This window comes from Pipistrellus hanaki (genome assembly GCF_964339955.1).
Source record: "Pipistrellus hanaki genome assembly, chromosome: 1".
Classification (NCBI taxonomy): Eukaryota; Metazoa; Chordata; class Mammalia; order Chiroptera; family Vespertilionidae; genus Pipistrellus; species Pipistrellus hanaki.
In genome coordinates, this window is record NC_140503.1 from 64,349,438 (window position 1) to 64,368,905 (window position 19,468).

Genomic DNA, 19,468 nt, shown 5'->3' on the forward strand with positions numbered 1-19,468 from the left:
GAAAACAATTGGAACAGACTGAAATGCTATAAAATAACCATGGGTCCTCTCTCAGCACAAGTGTTGTCAGCGGTAAAAGACCCAAGAGCTGGGTGGCGGGAAAGGGGCCGAGAAATGTTTCCCTGTCCTGGATGCTGTGCTCCTGTCCAGAGCAGAGCCGAGTCATCTGGGATTGAGCTTCTGGTGCCCCTTTGCCAATTAACACCTGTAAAGTCATAGACCCCAGGGGACACCTCCTCAGACACCAGAGGCTAGGGGGAGAGAGAAGCTGCCCACACCCACAGGCAAAGATCAGGGGCGCCGGAGGCCTTTATTTTAGAGTATGAAGGGCCAGGGTCTCTGGCTTCAGGAACAAAGTATCATCCCAGAACGTGGCTGTGCAGGGGATAGGATAGGGAAGGGGAGGGGAGAGGGGGAGAGAGAGAGAGAGAGAGAGATTGCTTTGCTAATATCCAACAGGAAACTGCCCGTGGCCCAGGCCTGTTATTTTTATCTTGGTCCCTGGCTCACCACAGACAGTGCTGGCACCAAACCCCCTATTTGTTAAACGCTTCCCTTGTATCCAACCCTGAAAACAACTGAAAGACCGCCCCACTGGGTTCTGAAATCGGAAGTGACTTCCTGGGCTCACTAGTAGCTTAAAAACCTACTACCCCTGCAGGGCAAGGAATGGGCTCACTGGGCTAACTCAGCCCAGTCAAGCAGATTGCTCATCAGGTCCCTGGAAAGATTGCAAAAAATACAAGTTATGTGCCCCGTTCCTGGACATCCTGATGTGATAGATATGAAATCAGGACTTGAATTTAGTGGTGGTGGTGGGGGGGGAGGGTGGGGAGGGGGGTAGCTTATTTTTATTTTCAACCTACCCAGGACATCTTGAAGTCAGATTTAATATATTTATTTGCTTCTGGATAAGCCAGAGCATATTCATCCTGAGATACAAAACCATTGTTTTTTATTTCCCCTGAAACTCCCCATTAACACCAAAGCCTACTCTCTAGAAAAGGGGGAAAATTCCCCAAATTTTACCTATTGTGAATTTTTTCATTTTGTTGTGTCATTGCCTCTCAGAGTGACTGTTACCATGCAAATATGACTTGCAGAGTACTGAAGTCTCCAACACCTTAACACACTCTGTCCTCCGGTTTCCAAGGGTGGCTGTGCAGGTGGGAGGTAACGGGAAATACTCACCACGTGGGGAAAGCATGGCAGCCCTTACCTGCATCGCAGTCTTCCTGGTCCATTTGGACAGGCCACAGGTCACAGCTGTATTTAAATCAACAACAAGGACCAGGGACAGATGTACCAGCTGGTGCATATGAGGGACCAAAGGTGAAATAACAGCACTTACCCCACTGTGATACCGTGTTTCCCCGAAAATAAGACATCCTCTGAAAATAAGATCTAGCTCATGGAAAGATAAGACATCCCCTGAAAATAAGACCTAGCGCAACTTTGGGAGAAAAAATTAATATAAGACACTGTCTTATTTTCGGGGAAACAGGGTAAAACTCAGCTAAACAGGGGGCACCAAAGTCTTGCCAAATTCCAACCCATCCTTGGTGGCTTCTTATACATTTTTGGGGAGTCTGACTTTGCCTAAAAGTGAGTGACAGACTTGGGAAGCCCTCGAGTCGATGCTCCCTGCAGCATGGATGGCCTTCCGTACAGTTACTCAGCTCCCAGAGCAGCAGGGAAGGATGTGGGGGGTGAAGATGCTAACGCTGGCAAAGTGGGGAAGGAAAAGAAATAGCTGTAAGTAACCGGGCTTCCTAAACAACAAATCAGTTGAGTTCAGCAAAAGCCACTCTTTATGTCATATTGGGATGTGGCCTCACTGTAGCAGCAAGCACACACACACACACACACACACCCACACCCACACTCATTCTCTCTCTAGCCCTCCCCTGGTGGCTGTGTCCCTTCAGGGGCTATGCAGTTAGGGAAAGATATGCAAGTAAAAATTACAATCAAGTTCAAGGCTCTCGCACATTTGTCAAACACAAGGCCCGCGGGCCAAATCCAGCCCGCCAGGCCTTGCAATGTGGCCCGCACCGCGCTGTCATCACTGCACTCCGCTGTCAGTTTATGACATTGTCAGTTTATGACTGTTCAGTAAACCATTCGGCCCGCGATTTAGGCTGGATTTTAGATTTTGGCCCCTTCTCTGATTGAGTTCGACACCTCTACTCTAGAGTGTTCCACCTTGAAAAGAGCCCTGGGCTCAGGTTGTAGGTGTAACAGCCTAGCCATTTGATAGGTTACTAGGTGAGAGGATGCTGCTTTCCTTTTTCGTCGCAGAATTTTAAGATAAAGATCAGACTTGGGGCCGCTCCCCGATTAGTATGTGAGGTCCCCATACCCTGACCCTGACCCATTCCCACACTTCCCTCCCTGCCTAACTAAACTGTGCATCTTCTCCTGAATATATTGTAACTCCCTTGTCCAAAAGTAGACACCATTTCTCCCCCACCCAGAACACCCTTTCCTCCAGCTTAGTCTTTCCAAATCGGACCCCTCCTTCAAAGCCCACCTCAGATGCCACCCTTTGTGAAGGTTGAGCCATTGCTTCTAGTGAAATCTGCCTTTCCGCCTTGCCCACACCGCCTTGGCGATGTATTTCCAGGCCTTACCGTACTCCTTCCACACCAGACCCCGTACTTCCTAGACCTGGAGCTCCCTGCAGTGCCCAGCCCAGGGCTCTCCCAACAAAAAACCCAGGGCTCATGATAGTGGCATCAGCCAGGAACACCAACTTTGCCACTGGCGTTACCCTTAGGCCAGTTGCTTATCTGCGGTGACATTCACCATAGTTAACTGGTGCGGCACAGGCCCCACCCATCGGAGGACCAGACAGATGGAACATCCCTTTGTGTGCCTCTCTCGTCCGTAAAATAGGCACAGTCCCTGCAGACCGTACATGTGAAAGTGTTCTGCAAAGTGAGCATTCTGCGTACATCAGGCAGGGCTGTTCAGTGGTATTTTCATGGTTTGTGTGTGGCGTTCATGGCCCTGCCTCAGCTTTCCCTCTGCCCTGCTCACCGCTCGGGCTCCCAGGAGCTGACCAAGGGGTTGTGCCCATGGAACAGGACAAATTGGAGAACTCAGAAACCAGTGGTTAGGTCCCACAGACAGACAGGACGCTAGCTTCTGCAAGCATCACTCCTTACCGTTTCCATCCTGAGAAGGTCAATGTTTCAGTAGATAAGTTTTGGGCGATCTAATCGAAACCAAATGCCTAGAAAAGGCTTTCTGAACTTGAAGCTTTTCTCACTTGAGGACGCCTGGCGCTGTTGCACAGTGACCTGAGAGTCCGGGTTCCTGAAGACCTCGGGGACCGCTGGCTGCTGTCGTGTGTCAGAGGGTGGCTCTGTCTGACCCTGCAAATGGAGCAAAAGGCCAGGGACATTAACACACCTGGAAAGAACAGTCTGAATCTTAGCTCCTGCTTTGTCCTTATAGTGTATTAACTCTTCCTTTTACCCTTTCTTAAAAACCATTGTTTTTTTCCTTCACTATTAGTTCCCTGCATGCCCTCATGTCTCATCCTGGGAATACAAAGCCGTAGCTATTTCTTCTTTCCAAAGACATTTAACTCTCTCCTCTTAGTTGGTGCTCAGGGGCTGTTTTGTGTTTACTGATGGTTGCTAGTTGATGTCTAATCTTCTCAACAGCAATCTGAGTGAAGGAAAGGGCCGCAGTGTAATGTGTGCAGCGGAGACCACAGGCTGTAGGAACCGATAGAAAATAGACACAACCTTTGCCTTATCCTTGGAGGATCTCCACTGAAAAGGCAGTGCAGGCCCTGAGCAGTGTTTCTAAGGGGTTAGAGCATCTGCCCAGCAACTGAAGGGTTTGATTCCCAGGCAAGGGCATATACCTCAGTGGCAGGTTCCATCTCTGGCCTACTTTCATATTCTCTCTCTCTCTCTCTCTCTCTCTCTCTCTCTCTCTCTCTCTGTATGTGTGTGTGTGAGTTTGTGTGTGTGTGTGTGTGTGTGTTCTTCTCTCTACCTCTTCCCTCTCTTCCACTTTCTCTATAAAAAATATGTTCGGTAAGGATATAGAAAAATAAAGGCAATGCAGGACTATCACATCAAAACCCCCTAGAATCAGAACGATGAACCAGGACAATCCCCTGCAGCACCTTCCTGCCAGTTCTTAGCTGTGGGACCACGGATGAGTTCTCTTCCCTCTCCTGAGTCTGTTTCTTCATATGAGAAATGGAGAGCTGGGGTAAAAAGTGGAGAGGGTGTCTGCAACATGGCCCTGGTTGGTGGTGATTATTGTTTGTCTTCTCATTGAGCAGGTAGGCTGGCTCCAGAAACCCGCAAGTGCTCAGGAAAAAGGTGTGCCTCTCACCCTTACCACTCTCAGGATGAGAAGCAGGGGGAGAGGGTTGGAAGGGCAGGGCTCCAGGCAAATGCCCAGGACTCAAGTCTCAGTACTCACTCATCAGATGTGTGACTTCAGGCAGGCCCTCCCCTATAAAATAACATTACCTGCCCCACAGAGTCACTTTGAGGCTCCAATGAGCTAACTAATGTGCAAGGAGAGGGGAGTCGGAGAAAAAGCACTAATAAATGGTGTTACTAGTGCTTTGACAACAGCCTGAGGGTTACATGTGCCTACGTGACAACTGTCAGGCAACCTAGATGTTTGGGACCTGCAAGTCAACCAGAAATCATAGCGGTTTAGACTCAGTGCAAGGCTTTGTTCTCCCCCAAAAGATAAGAAAGCTTCCTTATCTTGGCTGGTCTCCTATCTTGACTGGCCTCCTGATTATCTCCCTGCTGAGAGGAATGGGGGCAGGACATTGTCCAGCGCTCATTCCGTAGATGAGCAACCTGAGGCTCAGACACGATCAGAACTATCCCAGGGCTGCACAGTCTGGGTTCAAGTCCCAGGACTGCCACTTGCCAGCTAACCTTGGGGAAGTTACCTTTGCCTCTGTTTCTTCATCCTTAGATGACCGTAGTACCGCCGACCTCATAGCGTTAACACACGCAAAGACTCTCTGGGGCCCAGGAAACACTCGGGTATGTGGACAAAAAAAAAGCAATGCAGAGACAGAAGAGCCAGGGAGAAATAGTAGGTATTTTGGAGAGAGAATCAGGCTGACCTTTGAATATAGTTCATTTCTTCAGTCAGATGCTACTTTTCCTCCCCAGTACCTACTATTTCTCCTGGTTCTTCTGCCTCCCCATTGGCACCAATATTGTGAGTTTCGGTGTTGCATTTGGGCTTTTCCTGTAAGACGGTGACAGGGCACCAGCTCATGACTTGAGGTGGTTTGAAACATTCTTATTTGGCTCCTGGCTCCTGAGTAGAGGGCAGTTTCTTCTTTCACTCAGAGAATGAGAGGCTCCTCCCCCACCCGTGCAATTCCCTTTTTCACAGTCATTCCCCCCGGCCCTCCTGCGGTTTCTTTCCAGCACCTCAGTAAACTCTAAGACATCTGTCTGCCTTCAAGGTCTGAGGGCAGGGTGCAACTAAAACCCAGGAGGGACAGGAAGTTTGGGCTGCCCCCGATGGAGCCAGAACCACCCTTGAGGGGAAGCCGTGTCCGGGCTCATCGGCACGGGCAGGGTGACACCCACAGAGGCAGCCACTCTCTGAGTGGTGGTCAGAGGCAGTGCTGCATGAAACATCGAGATCCCATCTGGAATAGCTGGAGACTAACAGGAGCAGAGAGACGAGTGGAATGGTGTTCCCGATCCAGCAAGGGAAATAAGACCATTCACCGTTCAGTGTGCCACAGTGACTGGCACTTTCCTCCATGCCCTCAAACGCAATCGAATCCTAACTACAACCAAAGAAGGGTCAGGAGACTTTCAGAATAACTTCAGTCACACAAGATGAGGCTCAGCAGCACAGCTAAACGCTCTTTTTCACTTTAGGCCAGTGGTGGGCAAACTCATTAATCAACAGAGCCAAATAACAACAGTATAATGATTGAAATTTCTTTTGAGAGCCAAATTTTTTAAACTTCTTCTAATGCCACTTCTTCAAAATAAACTCACCCAGGCCATGGTATTTTGGGGAATAGCCACACTCAAGGGGCCAAAGAGCCACATGTGGCTCGCGAGCCATGGTTTGCAGACCACGTGTTTAGGCAATTCATATGATGATGCCTGGTGATATGATGATGTTTTGGGTACACAACTCTTCACTGCAGAGAACTATAAACCAGGGACAGTTTTATGGTGAAAGCCAATTTGTGCTAAGATTGTACTCAGTATAGCTATTTTATGTCAACATACCCCAGGGCTTCAGCCCTGTTTTGCACTGGATTGAGGTTACTTGGGGCTCTTAGGAAGTAGCCACACATTGAGTTTCTGGAGAAGACAGAGTTTAAGGCTAACCAGTCTCAGCAAAGCCTTGTTTTACAGGAAGTTCCCTAAATCGCTGCCCCAGATCTTCCTCCCCGTTTGTTTGCATCCTTGTTCTTTGGGTCCGCTCCTCCTCTGCTGGCCTCTCTCCAGCCACCTGCTGGCAGCTCGGTGTCCTTTGTACGCCCCCAACCGTTGGCCCCGCCAGGCACATTTCTGTGTTGCTGTGGTGGGGATGACCCCTGTGTGTGAGCCAACCAGTTTGCATCACCAAAGAATCAATCCAGGTCATGTGATTGTTCGCAGGGCGGATGGGCCCCAGAGAAGCAGCCACCCCAGGAAGTTCAATGGGTGCTACCTTCCAGCAATGGCTCTGAGAGTCTGAGGTCATGGAGTCATCCCAGCCAGATCCCTGGGTCTGCTGGTCCACCCCAACTCCTCCTTCCTCTTGTTGCTTAGTGCCAGCCCAGCCTCCCAACTCCCAGTCCCAAAACTGGAGCCAGTGTGCAGACCCGAAGAGGACAGCTGCCCTCGAGACTTCCAAGGCCTCTGATTCCTCAGATGTGACAAGTCCAGTGGAGATGGCAATCCCCAAGGAAGGCTGGCGGCTTGCTCAGCAGAAGCAACACAGCTAAAAGCTCTTTTTCACTTTAGGAGATTCATGCGCTTGGTTAGACATTTATTGATTGCAGTCGCTCATCCAAAAAATCTAGGTCACCCTTCTCGCAGAGCTTTGTGCTTGTGCAGAGGCGCGGTGCCCAGGGAGGGATGTGCCTGCTGCCATCTGGTTTGGCTGAGGGAGTGGAGTGTCTGCCACAGGAGGACAGAGGGGCCAGCACAGGGGCTGTGAGCTCTCAGGGGACTTGGTATTTTCACCCACACAGCCTTGGCTCACAGGCTCTCTGGTTTCGAGCTGCCCTAGCTAAACGGTGTCAGGAACAGCTGCCCTGTGATGATGTATATGACGAGTGGTGGTGCTATGGGTTCGGATCTCCAGAGAAATGTTTAGAGTACATGAACCATAAATGCAATGAAAAGAGGGAAGAGGTTGGTCTGAATGGGTGTGGTGCTTCTTGGGGAGAAAGGGAAGTGGGTAGGGGTTTAGCTTTATACCACGGATGGCTGAAAGTTAGAGCTCTTCCCTGCATAACTAGTTTTCACCGCACCCATCTCTTAATTCCTAAGGAGAGTCAGGTTCCGAGGAAAGAGCCTGAGGCTAGGGGCCCGATAGCCATTCCTGTCCAGGAGCTGTCACTCACCAGCTCGGGGGCCATAGCCAAGGCACAAACCTTGGTTTCCTCATCTTTAAAATCCTCAGCAAAATGGGAATAGAGGGATGAAACCTCAACATAATAAAAGCCTTATATGACCAACTTATAGCCAACATCATACTCAATGGGCAAAAACTAAAATCATTTCAACTAAGAACAGGAATGAGACAAGGATGCCCACTTTCACCACTCCTGTTTGACATAGTACTGAAAGTGTTAGCCATAGTGATTAGACAAGAAGAAGAAATAAAAGACATCCAAATTGGAAAAGAAGATGTAGAACTATCATTATTCGCAGATGACATGATACTGTACATAGAAAACCCTCAAGACTCCATCAAAAAAATTATTAGACTTAATAAATGAATTCGGCAATGTAGCAGGATACAAAATTAATGCCAAGAAATCTATGGCATTTTTATACACCAATAGTGAACTTACAGAAAGAGAGACTAAAAAAGAAAAAACCCATTTACCATCGCACCAAAAAAATTAAGATACCTATGAGTAAACTTAACTAAGGAGGTAAAAGACCTGTACTTGGAAAACTACAGGACACTAAAAAAAGAGATAGAGGAAGACAAAAACAGATGGAAGAACATACCATGTTCATGGGTTGGTAGAATCAACATAATTAAAATGTCCACACTATCCAAAGAAATCTATAGATTCAATGCACTACCCATTAAAATACCAATAGCATATTTCACAGACCTAGAACAAACTCTCCAAAACTTCATCTAGAATAAAAAATAAATAAATTAATTAATTAAAAAAAAAAGACCCTGAATGTCTGCAGCATTGAATGACTGAATGTCTTCTGAGAAAGAAGAACAAAGTAGGAGGGATCTCAATACCAGATATCAAGCTTTATTATAAAGTCCCTGTTCTCAAAACAACCTAGTACTGGCACAAGAACAGACATATAGATCAATGGAATTTAATAGAGAACCCAGAAATCTACCCAAACCACTATGCTAAATTAATATTTGACAAAGAAAGCAAGAACATACAATGGAGTCAAGACAGTCTTTTCAATAATTGGTGTTGGGAAAATTGGACAGGTACATGCAAAAAAAAATGAAACTAGACCACCAACTTACACCATACACAAAAATAAACTCAAAATGGATAAAGGACTTAAACATAAGACAGGTAACCATAAAAATATTCGAGAAATCCATAGGCAGAAAAAATCTCAGACATAGCTAAAGCAATTTCTTCAACAATATAGCTCCTAGGACAATGGAAACTAAAGAGAAAATAAATAATTGGGACTACATCAAAATAAAAAGCTTTTGCACAGCAAAAGAAACCATCAACAAAACAACAAGAAAGCCCACTATGTGGGAGAACATATTTTCTAATGTTATATCCGATAAGGTTTTAATGTCCAACATTTACTGGAAAATCATACAACTTAACAAAAGGAAGATAACCCAGTTAAAAAAAAAAAATGAGCAATGGACCTAAACTTTTCAAAAGACATAAGGAAGGCCAACAGACATATGAAAACATGCTCAAAGAATCATCCCAGAGATGCAAGTCAAAATGACAGTGCGGTATCATCTCACACCTGTCAGAATGGTTATCATCAACAAATCAACAAAGGACAAGTGCTGGAGAGGATGCGGAGAAAAAGGAACCCTCTTGCACTGCCGGTGGGAATGCAGACTGGTGCAGCCACTGTGGAGAACGGTATGGAGTTTCCTCAAAATACTGAAAATGGAACTCCCATTTGACCCAGTGATCCCACCTCTAGGAATATAGCCGAAGAAATAAAAAACACCAATCAGAAAGGATATATGCACCCCTATGTTCATAGCAACACAATTTACAATAGCTAAGATTTGAAAACAGCCTAAGTGCCCATCAGCAGATGAGTGGATTAAAAAACTGGTACATCTACACAATGGAATACACACTGCAGTAAAAAAAGAAGGAATTCTTACCCTTTGCAACAGCATGGGTAGACCTGGAGAGCATTATGCTAAGTGAAATAAGCCAGTCAGAGAAAGATAAATATCACATGATCTTACTCATGAATATAATGAACAATGTAAATTGATTAATAAAAACAGATCCAGAGACAGAGAAGCATTGATCAGATCGTCAAACCTCAGAGAGAAGATAGGGGAGGGTGGGGGTAAAGGGGAGAGATCAACCAAAGGACTTGTGTGCATGCATATAAGACTAACCAATGAACACAGACACCAGGGTGGTGTGGGCATAAGTGGGAGTGGGGCAATGAGGGAATAAGGACACGTTAATCAATAAAAAAAATTTTTTTTAAATAATTAAATGGAGCCCACAGTCCCTGCTGTTGCAGAAGTGTGCAACTTGTGTTCAACACAGGTAAGGGTTTGCTGAACCCAAGTGCTTAAGAGCATGATGTGTGGCTATCAGGTGTTCTCATCTCGGGAGAATAGTGGTTCTCCAGGGCTGGCTGATTTCAGGTGCTTGCTGGTGTGTGTGTGTGTGTGTGTGTGTGTGTGTGTGTGTGTGTCTGGATGCTGTGTCCCGGCTACACCTGCCCCTCCATTTCTCCTCCCTACTCTTCTGACCCAGCCGGACAGTGACTACATGTGGACAGAACAAAGGGAGGAGGCACAGGCTCTTTTCTTCACCAGGTGTCTCCCCAGGGGGCCTCTCCAGGACAGGAGTGGAGGGTTAGACCAAATCCCCTTTGTGTGGGGGTTGATCATCAGGCTTTTCTTCCCTGAGTCCCTAGCCTTGGCTATCATCTCACCCCAGGGGTTAGGTGGGAGCAAAAAAAGGTGAGCTTTTTTTTTTTTTTTTTTTTTTAATAAATCTTTATTGTTCATATTATTACAAATGTTCCTCATTTTTCCCCCCCTCCATTTCTCCCCTCCACCAGGTTCCCACCCCACCCTCTACCCTTTCCCCACCCCCCATTGTCCTCATCCATAGGTGCACAGTTTATGTTCAGTCTCTTTCCACATCCCCCACTCCCCTTTTCCCCGAGAATCGTCAGTTCACTCCCCTTCCATACCTCTGATTCTATTACTATATTCACCAGTTAATATTGTTCATCAGATTTTTTTTTTAATTCCCTTGGTTTTTAGATTCACTTGTTGATAGTTACGTATTTGTTGTTCATAATTTTTTAAGACTCTGCGTATAGGCCTGTTGCAGAAGTTTGAAATTGCAGGTCGTGGTTAAATTGAGGTTGTGTATTTTCTATCTATATCATTGATGTCCCCTGGCCATTGCAAATAAATGGTAAGATTTGGAAACAGCCTAAAGCTAATTATAACCAAGATACTCAGAGCTTCTGGACACTGTACTGGGCCAAGGAATAGAAAATGCTCTGGCTAGACATACATGTGCTCACTAGCGTGGCAGACCCCACACCATCGGCCTGGGCAAGACACAACAGCTTGTCCCAGCAGAAACAAGAGCAGGGCTAGATTTATAAGAAACTGGGAACTTCTCTTCTCCCAAATCTCACTTTATGTTAAATTTTTGTCCTTGGCTTGGAGCACTAGCCAGTCCAAGAAATCCCTATCACAATGCATATCTGAAAGGATTCACCCTTGAACAAGTCCAGAGGAATTTGCTGATAGGGATTAACTCCTCAATCACCAGGCCATGCCCAGAGGGCATAGGTCAGGGGTCAGGTGGAGAGTGCAGTGGTACAGGAGCATCCAGGAGCCAGGACCCCAGGTAGGAAGGAATACAACAGGAAGCTACACAAGCACTGACCCTGGGACCTCAGGTCCGCGCTGAGACCTGCAGCCGCACCTTGATGCAGAGCTGAGGGCAAGCATCTCTCCGGGCTCCACGGCTTCACGTTGGTGGCTTGGAATGTGACGTAAAGGCAGTGTTCACACCACAGAAATCTGCAACCACTACAAATCGGGGTCCCCTTCTCCCACCCCCAGGAGAGCTGTTATCTAAACTCTTCCCAGACCAACACCGCAGCAGCCAGCCTGCTGCTCACACTTGCCCTGGGAAGTGAGACTCCTTAGCAGACAGTAGCTTTTCCTGATTGTTCTCCTCCCCCGTCCTGAGGAGCTGGGGACAGAAACAATAAAGGTGGTGCAGATGCCTGTGTTAAGCTGCTCGGGTAGTAGATAGAAGCTATGAGTTCCAAGTACGTGTCGCCATGTTCTTCACGTGCACTTCCTGCCCCGTTTGCAACTGTCGGCACTAAAAACAACAAACAACAAACTAGTGACCTTTTCGGCTTGCCAGCTTTTGTGTACTTTCCACACAGGATTTAATGGATGTTGTAGACTTGCTGTCAAGTAGGTTTTGTTTCTTTGAGGCATTTACCACATTGTCATACCTAAAGATTGTGTGTGTGTGTGTGTGTGTGTGTGGTTGTGTGTGTGGTTGTGTGTGTGTGTGTGTGTGTGTGGTGTGTGTCGGGGTCCCCCCCAGAGCCAGTCTTCTGATTTATGAAGATGTTGACCTCCAAGAGCCGCGTCAGCCCGCCTGAGGCTGCAGGTCTAACTCTGCCTGCGTGTTTTTCTGACACTGGCTCTCCCATTACCATCTTCTGGGCCCCATTTAGGACACTCCTGTATTTTGGGTTATGCCCCCTGTGTTGACAGCCTGCCTGCCCTCCATATACCAATTCCTGACATCTGCCTTTAGAATACTCAGGATCCTACGCACATCAGCAGATTTCCATGGAAACCAAGACAAAGGGGAAGGAAAGACTGCTTTGGCATCTCTCTGGTGTGGGATGTGCTTTGTGTCCATTTTGCAGTGAGTAGTTTCCACCACATCCCCGACAGGCCCCCACTGTAGGAGTCACCCCACCTCCCGTCAGTATGAAGCAAGTTCAGGCATGCAACCCTTTGCAAATTTCATCACAGGATTCTAACCATCGGGGAGCAGTTCATTGCTCTCAGGGGCAAGCAGCTTATTTAAGATTAAACCACAGAAAGGGGAAGAAAAAAAAAAGTGTGCAGGCTGATTTAGAGGAAGAGGGCTGGATCATAAGGCCTCTTAAATCTTGAAGTTCTGGGTCACCTCACCATGTATATTAGGAGATGCTTACTGAGCCACCACACTGGATAGGATCTCTCTCCTCTGAACTTGACCACCAGTCCACCGCTTCACTCTTCTTATTTACTGTCTAGTATTGTTTGGCGTCTTGGGTGTGTGTCTCTTTCCCCAACTAGACTGTGAGCTCCTAATGGTGAGTTCGGAACCTAGGATGGTGCCTTGCGCAGAGCGGATTAACAATCAGTGTTGACTAATTATGTCCAGTACTGTTTTTAATCTAAGTAGAATGAGACGTTGCTATATAGAAAAGGAATATCCTCTCATTGGAAGGGTACAAGCAGAAGCTAGAGAGCCACTTGCCTGCGACACTTTTAGAAGGAAACGTTGCATCGGGTGGAAGGTCGAGGTAGATGACTAAGGTCTTTTCCACCCCAGGATTCTGTGATTCCATGAAGTGTCGCTATTGCTGCCACTGAGTCTAATGATGGAAAATGGTTTGTTGCTTCAAAGACAAATGACTGTCCAGAAGCCACATGACTTTCCTGTTTGCTTGAGGAACAAACGGTCCCCAGGTTGGGTGGGTCTTTAAGCTGTATAGCTCTCTGGCAGCATCCTTTATTCTCCAAGATGAGGATAGAGTGTGTAAGACTGACATTTTGTACCCACTGAGTTTTCACCCCTTTAAAGGAGTCTTCCCCTGAAGTGTAAGGAGAAGCAGATGGGGATGAGAAAAATCTGCATATTTTATTATGCATTGCACATTTTACTTATTAGAATTTTTAGTTTGACACCTTGCATTTTTAAAAAGCTTCAAGATGCAAACAAAATGAAATTATTCATTGAAATATTTAAATCACCTTACCCCAATTACATCAAAATACCAATGAAATCCAGCAGCCTGGCGGGTAGATTCCCCTTGACTTTCAAAACGAGGCTCTCCCCCTCAAAAAGGAAGAAGTGCTTGCTCTGAGAGGAGGTCAGGCAGGAAATGCACCCATGGTGAGGTCACGTGGGGGGAGATGGCGGTGGGAGGAGGGCAAGTGACACACCCAGGCATTCTCCTGCTGAGAAAGGCGAGCTCAGGACCCAGGTGCCCAGGTGCTTCTTCTGTGGCCCGTCTATGCCTCCCGCTACTGAGGGACCATCCCCTCCTGGCCTTGCCCTCACTCCACAGAGAGCACATGAGGATTAACAAGCCATGGCGGGGAGCCTCATGGAACTGTGTAAAAGCTAGGGCGAGGTAAAATGATTGTGAATCTTAGACACAGCATGCTTCTTACTTTAAAGGTAATGTTAATGACCAATATCAATTAACCAAAGCATGTAAGAGATTTTCAAAAAATACTAAAGTCCCAATCCCACACCCCAGTGACATCTCTTACACTTGTATCCTAAAGACAGGAAGAGTTCTTTTAGTTCATCCACTTTGGCCTCCCATTTAACACTCAAATCCCTTATCCCAGTGGTAGGCAAACTGCGGCTTGTGAGCCACATGCGGCTCTTTGGCCCCTTGAATGTGGCTCTTCCACAAAATACCAGGGCCTGGGTGAGTCTATTTTTGAAGATGTGGCATTAGAAGAAGTTTACATTTAAAAAATGTGGCTCTCAAAAGAAATTTCCGTCGTTGTACTGTTGATATTTGGCTCTGTGGACTAATGAGTTTGCCGACCACTGCCCTATCCTAAGAAATGGTTGTGCCCTGTGAAGCCAAGCGCAGTGGAAGGAGCAAGGTTTCCAGAATCCAACAGACCTGGAGCAGATCCTAGCTCCTCCGCCCATTGTCTCCTTCACCCAGAACAAATCACCCAATGTCACCATGCTTTCAGTTCCTCATCTGTGCGCCATGAACAACACCAACATTGCAGCGCTGTGAGCATTAGAAATGACATTGTTAAAAGATGCTTGCCAACCACAAGAAAGAGCTGAGTCAAAAGCCTCAGATCCTGTCCACATGAAAGAAGCCTGGGGCTGTGTCCATAGCTTCTTTGGACATGCTAATGCCCTACAAGTACATTTCACAGTCTTTCCTGCTCTTTACCATCCTACATGGGAAAGGGAGCACTACTAGCTGAGGAAGGAAAGCTGCGTCATGAAAACTATATTGTCAGATACTGAATTGAGAGGTTACCTCTCTAATTGTAGTATAAATGATTGCATAAGTAGGGGTATGGAAAGGAGTGATAAGGTATAAAACAGGAAATAAAGTGGGAAATGGTAAAAGGGGCCAGAACCTGTGGAGCTCCATTCGCCATTTGTAAGGATTTTGAGTTTTATTACCAGTATAATGGAGTTCATTAAAGTATATTAAACACGTGACCTGATTTATGGGTTTTAAGAGCTCATTTCTGACTTCTGTGCAGAGGGTTGACTATAGATTGGAAGCAGGAAGGGCATCTAGGCTATTGCCTTGCAATCATGGCTACAACTAATAAAATGTCAGGGATGGAGAGAAATGGACAGGTTTGACATACAGTTTGAAAGTAACATTTGAAAGACCTCCATGGAAACAGCAGAGGCTTGCTGATTGGTTGGCAATGAGAGAAAGTGAGGCATGAAGGATGACTCCTAGGTTTTTTATTTAAGAGGATGGTTGGTGGTGCTATTTGCTGAGATGAAGAAAAATGGGGGAGGAATGAATTTGGCGGAGGTCAGGGTGGATGGTCGGGAGTTTTGTTTGGATGAGTTAAGTTTGAAGCCAGATATCTGAATGGATTTGCCAAGTGTGTTGGACAGACTAATTTGGTACTCAGGGCTGAAGATATAAGTTGGGCAGTCATCAGCATATAGGTGGTATTTTAGCCAAAGGACTAGATGAGTTCACTTAGGAAAAAAAGAAGTTAATTTTTTTAATTTAAATTTTAAGGAGTTTTAAATTTTAAAAATTGTTAGAAAAAAAGAAGTGGGAGGAATAAACCACAGAGTACAGTGACATTTAAAAGCTCAGCAGAGGAAGAAGAGGCAGAAGAAGAGCCTGAGAGAGAAGCTGAGAAAGTGCGATGTTATGGGAGCCAAGAGAAGAAAGTGTTCCAGGAAAGAGAGAGTTGTCAACGTGGGTTGGCTTGAATGCAACTTGAGTCATAAAGTAAGCTGAGGACAGAGGCATACACTACAGGGTTTTGTGGAGCTGGTTGGTGACCTTGAAAATACAATACATAGTGGAATGATGGGGTTAGAAGTCAGAATGGGATGGCTGGGGAGGAATAGGAGTTGATAAATTAATGACAGTGAGGTTTTGCTGAAAAGGGGGACAGAGAAATGGAAAGGTAGCTAGAGAGGATGCCAGTGTAAGGTTTTGCTTTATTTCATTGTTTTAAATAGGAGACTCTGATGCATGTTTATTAAATGCCAGTGGGAATAAAGTAGGAAAGAGAAAGAGAGAGGAGAGAAAGGAGGGGGGGGAGAAAAAGAGAGAAAGAGAGAAGTTGATGATGGAGAGAAGAAAGTAGATGAAGGCAGGATCAGAGTCCTTGAGGAAGGAGATCCAGAACTCATTGGAAACCACGGCCTCCCATGGGAACAGCAGGCAGTGATTGAATGTGTGTAACTCCGTGGATTTGGTGTCAGCAAGGAGAGTGACCCTGTCAGCTTCCTTCCATGTTCTCAATGAACTGTGGCTTCAGGTCATCTTTTGAGAATGAGCAAGGACTTCTGAATCCTGAGTTCAAATGCACTATGTCTTTTACTTACAGTTTGGCACACTTGGAACAAATGAAATGACAACCGCTTTTGTATAATTTACTTTAAAGAGCTATCAATGATAAAGCAATTCACATTTATTCTTCATTTGATACTTGATCCGGAATTATTCAAGTTCCCAACAGAGAATAGAATTCGCATGGTTTGTTTAATTGAAGACACATAGATGAAGAAGCTAGTTACAGAGATAAAGTAGAATTAACAGATGTTGCCCCCAGAGATTGACAGCAGCCACAAGTCATTGCTAGTCTTAGGGCCAGAGGGCCAAGGCCAGGGCCAAGAGCCAAGGAGGTGAGCAGTGCTAGATCCCAAGGGAAGCCGGGGTCACAAGGGGCCAACCAGCGGGATGGTCCATGGGAGAGACCTGCAGCCCCTTTCAGGGAAGTGGTGCAGAGCAGAGAAGGGAGGGCAAAGACATGGCCTGTCTTCCCTTTTCCCATCTCTTGCTGATGCTTCCTCCTGGCCGAGCACAGCTGGAAGCTATCTGGCCCTGGTGATGCAGTCCATGGTGAAGGACAGAGAGCAGGTCAGGCAGCAAAGGACCGGCACAGTCCCTAGTACCTCATGCCATCACTATTGAAAAGATTTTGAAAACCACTCCAAGAGAAATCTTTATACCCAATGCCAGTGTATAGAATGCATCTTATTGTTTGACATCAGCTGGGCTTTGGAAAACCTAGCTAACCATGTGTTTGGATATAAAGCATCATGGACCCTTGTAACTCACCCATAATCTCCAAATGCAATGTCTTCCTCCTTTATTGTCAGGCAGAGGCCTCCTGCCCATAAAACGAGGGGAGCTTGTTTCAGGACTCCTCCGCGGCCATGGGAGAGTCCGCGCCATGTATTCAGATGGTCATGTTTTGGCCAGTTCCAAAAGGAAGGCATTTTAACTGACATCTATGAACACTGTGCTTTGTGGACTGTGACCCTGGGAAGGACCCCCATCATGTGTGCTTTAGGCCCCACAAATCCTGGATCTGCTTCTGCTGCTTTCGGGTACACTGATGCAAATGTTATCCCTTTCCCAAGATTCCACCACCTCCCGGTGGGTGGGTAATGGGCATCAAAATGGACATTTTGCGAAGGGGAGAATACAGCAGGAGGATGAGAAAAGCAAGGCAGGGAGGGAGTGTGGCGCCAGAGGCAGCGAGAGAAAAGCACTGTGCCTGGAGACCCCTGTTGGGCCACACCATCCTGTGATGGCGGGTGGTCATGGCTGGTTTCTCTCTGGGGCCTCACTCAGATGTTGCTCTCTCTGTTGCAGATGCAGATGGAAACCTGTGTCGAAGTAACCAACTACTGCAAGTCGTGCTGACCATGCACCGAGTTATCATTTCCTCCGCGGAGCTGCTCCGGAAAGTGATCATCCTATATCCTTTCAGCAGCCCCCCTGCAGCCCCAGGCGGGAGCGCTCAGAGGAGCTGAAATCGGAAGTGTGCTTTAATTTGGTTGGTTTGGAATAATTCTGAGTGGTAAATGGGTTCACATGTCACACGTCCTTTCAGGGGCACGGTGTGTGTGTGTGTGTGTGTGTGTGTGTGTGTGTGTACATACATGTGTATGTGTACCTTCGGTTGGGCAGGGCGATGCTATTGATGCTGATTGCTCGGGGAAGCAAAGAAATCAGCATGCAAACTGTCTTCTCTGGCTCGTAACAAAACTTTTCTTGTAGACTCATTCAACTTCACAGTCGCCCTGTGCAGGTTGACAAGGGTGTAAACATGACTCAAGTGATGACATGCATTCTGGCTTTTCTGACCAATTCTGGAACCTTCCCCAGGTTCTGGCCAAGGCTTCCTGGTGCCACAGCAACTGGAGTGTGCTGGTGCCTTTTGCCTCGGGCAGCAAACCCAGCTGGACTGTAACCTCCTTGTGGGGTGTGGACCGAGCGGGGTGGGGAATTGCCTGCCCTCTCTCTCCCCCTGACTGCACTGTAAGCTGTGGCCTCCAGAGAGAAGCCGTGGGCGGGTAAGACTGTTTAGCACCCGAAGCCCAGATCCCCGTCTCTGAGTCATGACTTGCAGCTCTTCTCATCTTCACCACCTCTCCTGGCCCTACCTTTTCACCTTATGGCAGGTGCGCGCGTGCACACACACACACACATACTCACACTCACACACACACATACTCACACTCACACACACACATACTCACCCTCACACACACACACACACACACACACACACTCACACAAACACACACACACACACACACACACACACACACACACTCACACACACTCACACACTAACCCATACCAATCGGGACCGAATCCCTTTTCTACACCCTTATATGTCTTTTTTTTTAAATATTTATTTTTGAAAGTATTAAGTATGTATGTCCCCTTTGTTCCCCCATTAACTCCCTCCAGCCGGCCTCCACTCCACTTATATATCTGTACCTCTCCTCTCAGAGGAGGTGTCTCCAGGGCCCTCCAAGGGCGGGGCCTTGGGAGGGGTTCACGCCATCAGAGGTGCAGGTAATAAGTGGTGTCTCGTCTGCAGAGAATTTTAAAACCGTAATAAAACCGACTCAGAGTCGGTCTGCTTTTTATTAACTCCATGTACCAGCAATTCTAAACAGTGCCAGGGATGAAGTATTTCTCACTGGAGAAACTGTTTGTTGGTCTAAGGATTAGATTGTACCTGAGATGCCCACCCACACGGCGAACGGACGCCTCTCCCCTTCCAGCCTTCCTGCCCCTGGCCACAGAATCCACCCCATCAGTGACCTCTCCTCTCCTGTCCTCTGAAACTGCCCCGTCAGTGGCACCTGACCCTCAGCCTAAAACACATGGAAATGCCTCCAACCTAAAAATAAACCCTCAGCCCCACCGCCCCTTCATTCCATTGTTAGGGTTAGCAATGTGATGTGCAAGCTTCTTAAAATAGTCTGTACCCACTATCTCCGATCTCCCCGCTCCCTCCCACTCCTCATTCAGCCATGGCCCCCACCCTTGCACTCAGACTTTCCTCTGATGTCACCGGCAGCCTCCCAATGGCTTTTTTCCGTGTCTCAGTTCACGCTGAGCTCCCAGAAGCCCTGGGCTCTGCTGACACCGCTGCCTCTGTAAGCCCGCCCTCCAGGGTCCCCCTCCTCCCCGGCACCCCTCCAGCTTTCCACCCAGCACCTTCTCTGAGGGCCTCTGAACCACCGGAAGAGCATCCTGGTTGTTCTCTCACCTCT

At 47.1% G+C, this 19,468-nt stretch overlaps 1 protein-coding gene across 1 annotated transcript in view; it reads left to right on the forward strand.

The window, feature by feature from the left end:
* The window catches only part of RASGRP1 (RAS guanyl releasing protein 1), a 75,429-nt gene that overhangs the window by 22,817 nt on the left and 33,144 nt on the right, over positions 1 to 19,468 (forward strand). The window contains exon 3 of the mRNA XM_084891246.1: positions 17,547 to 17,652. Within this exon, the coding sequence (XP_084747372.1) occupies positions 17,547 to 17,652 (106 nt within the window). The remainder of the gene's footprint in view (positions 1 to 17,546; positions 17,653 to 19,468) is intronic.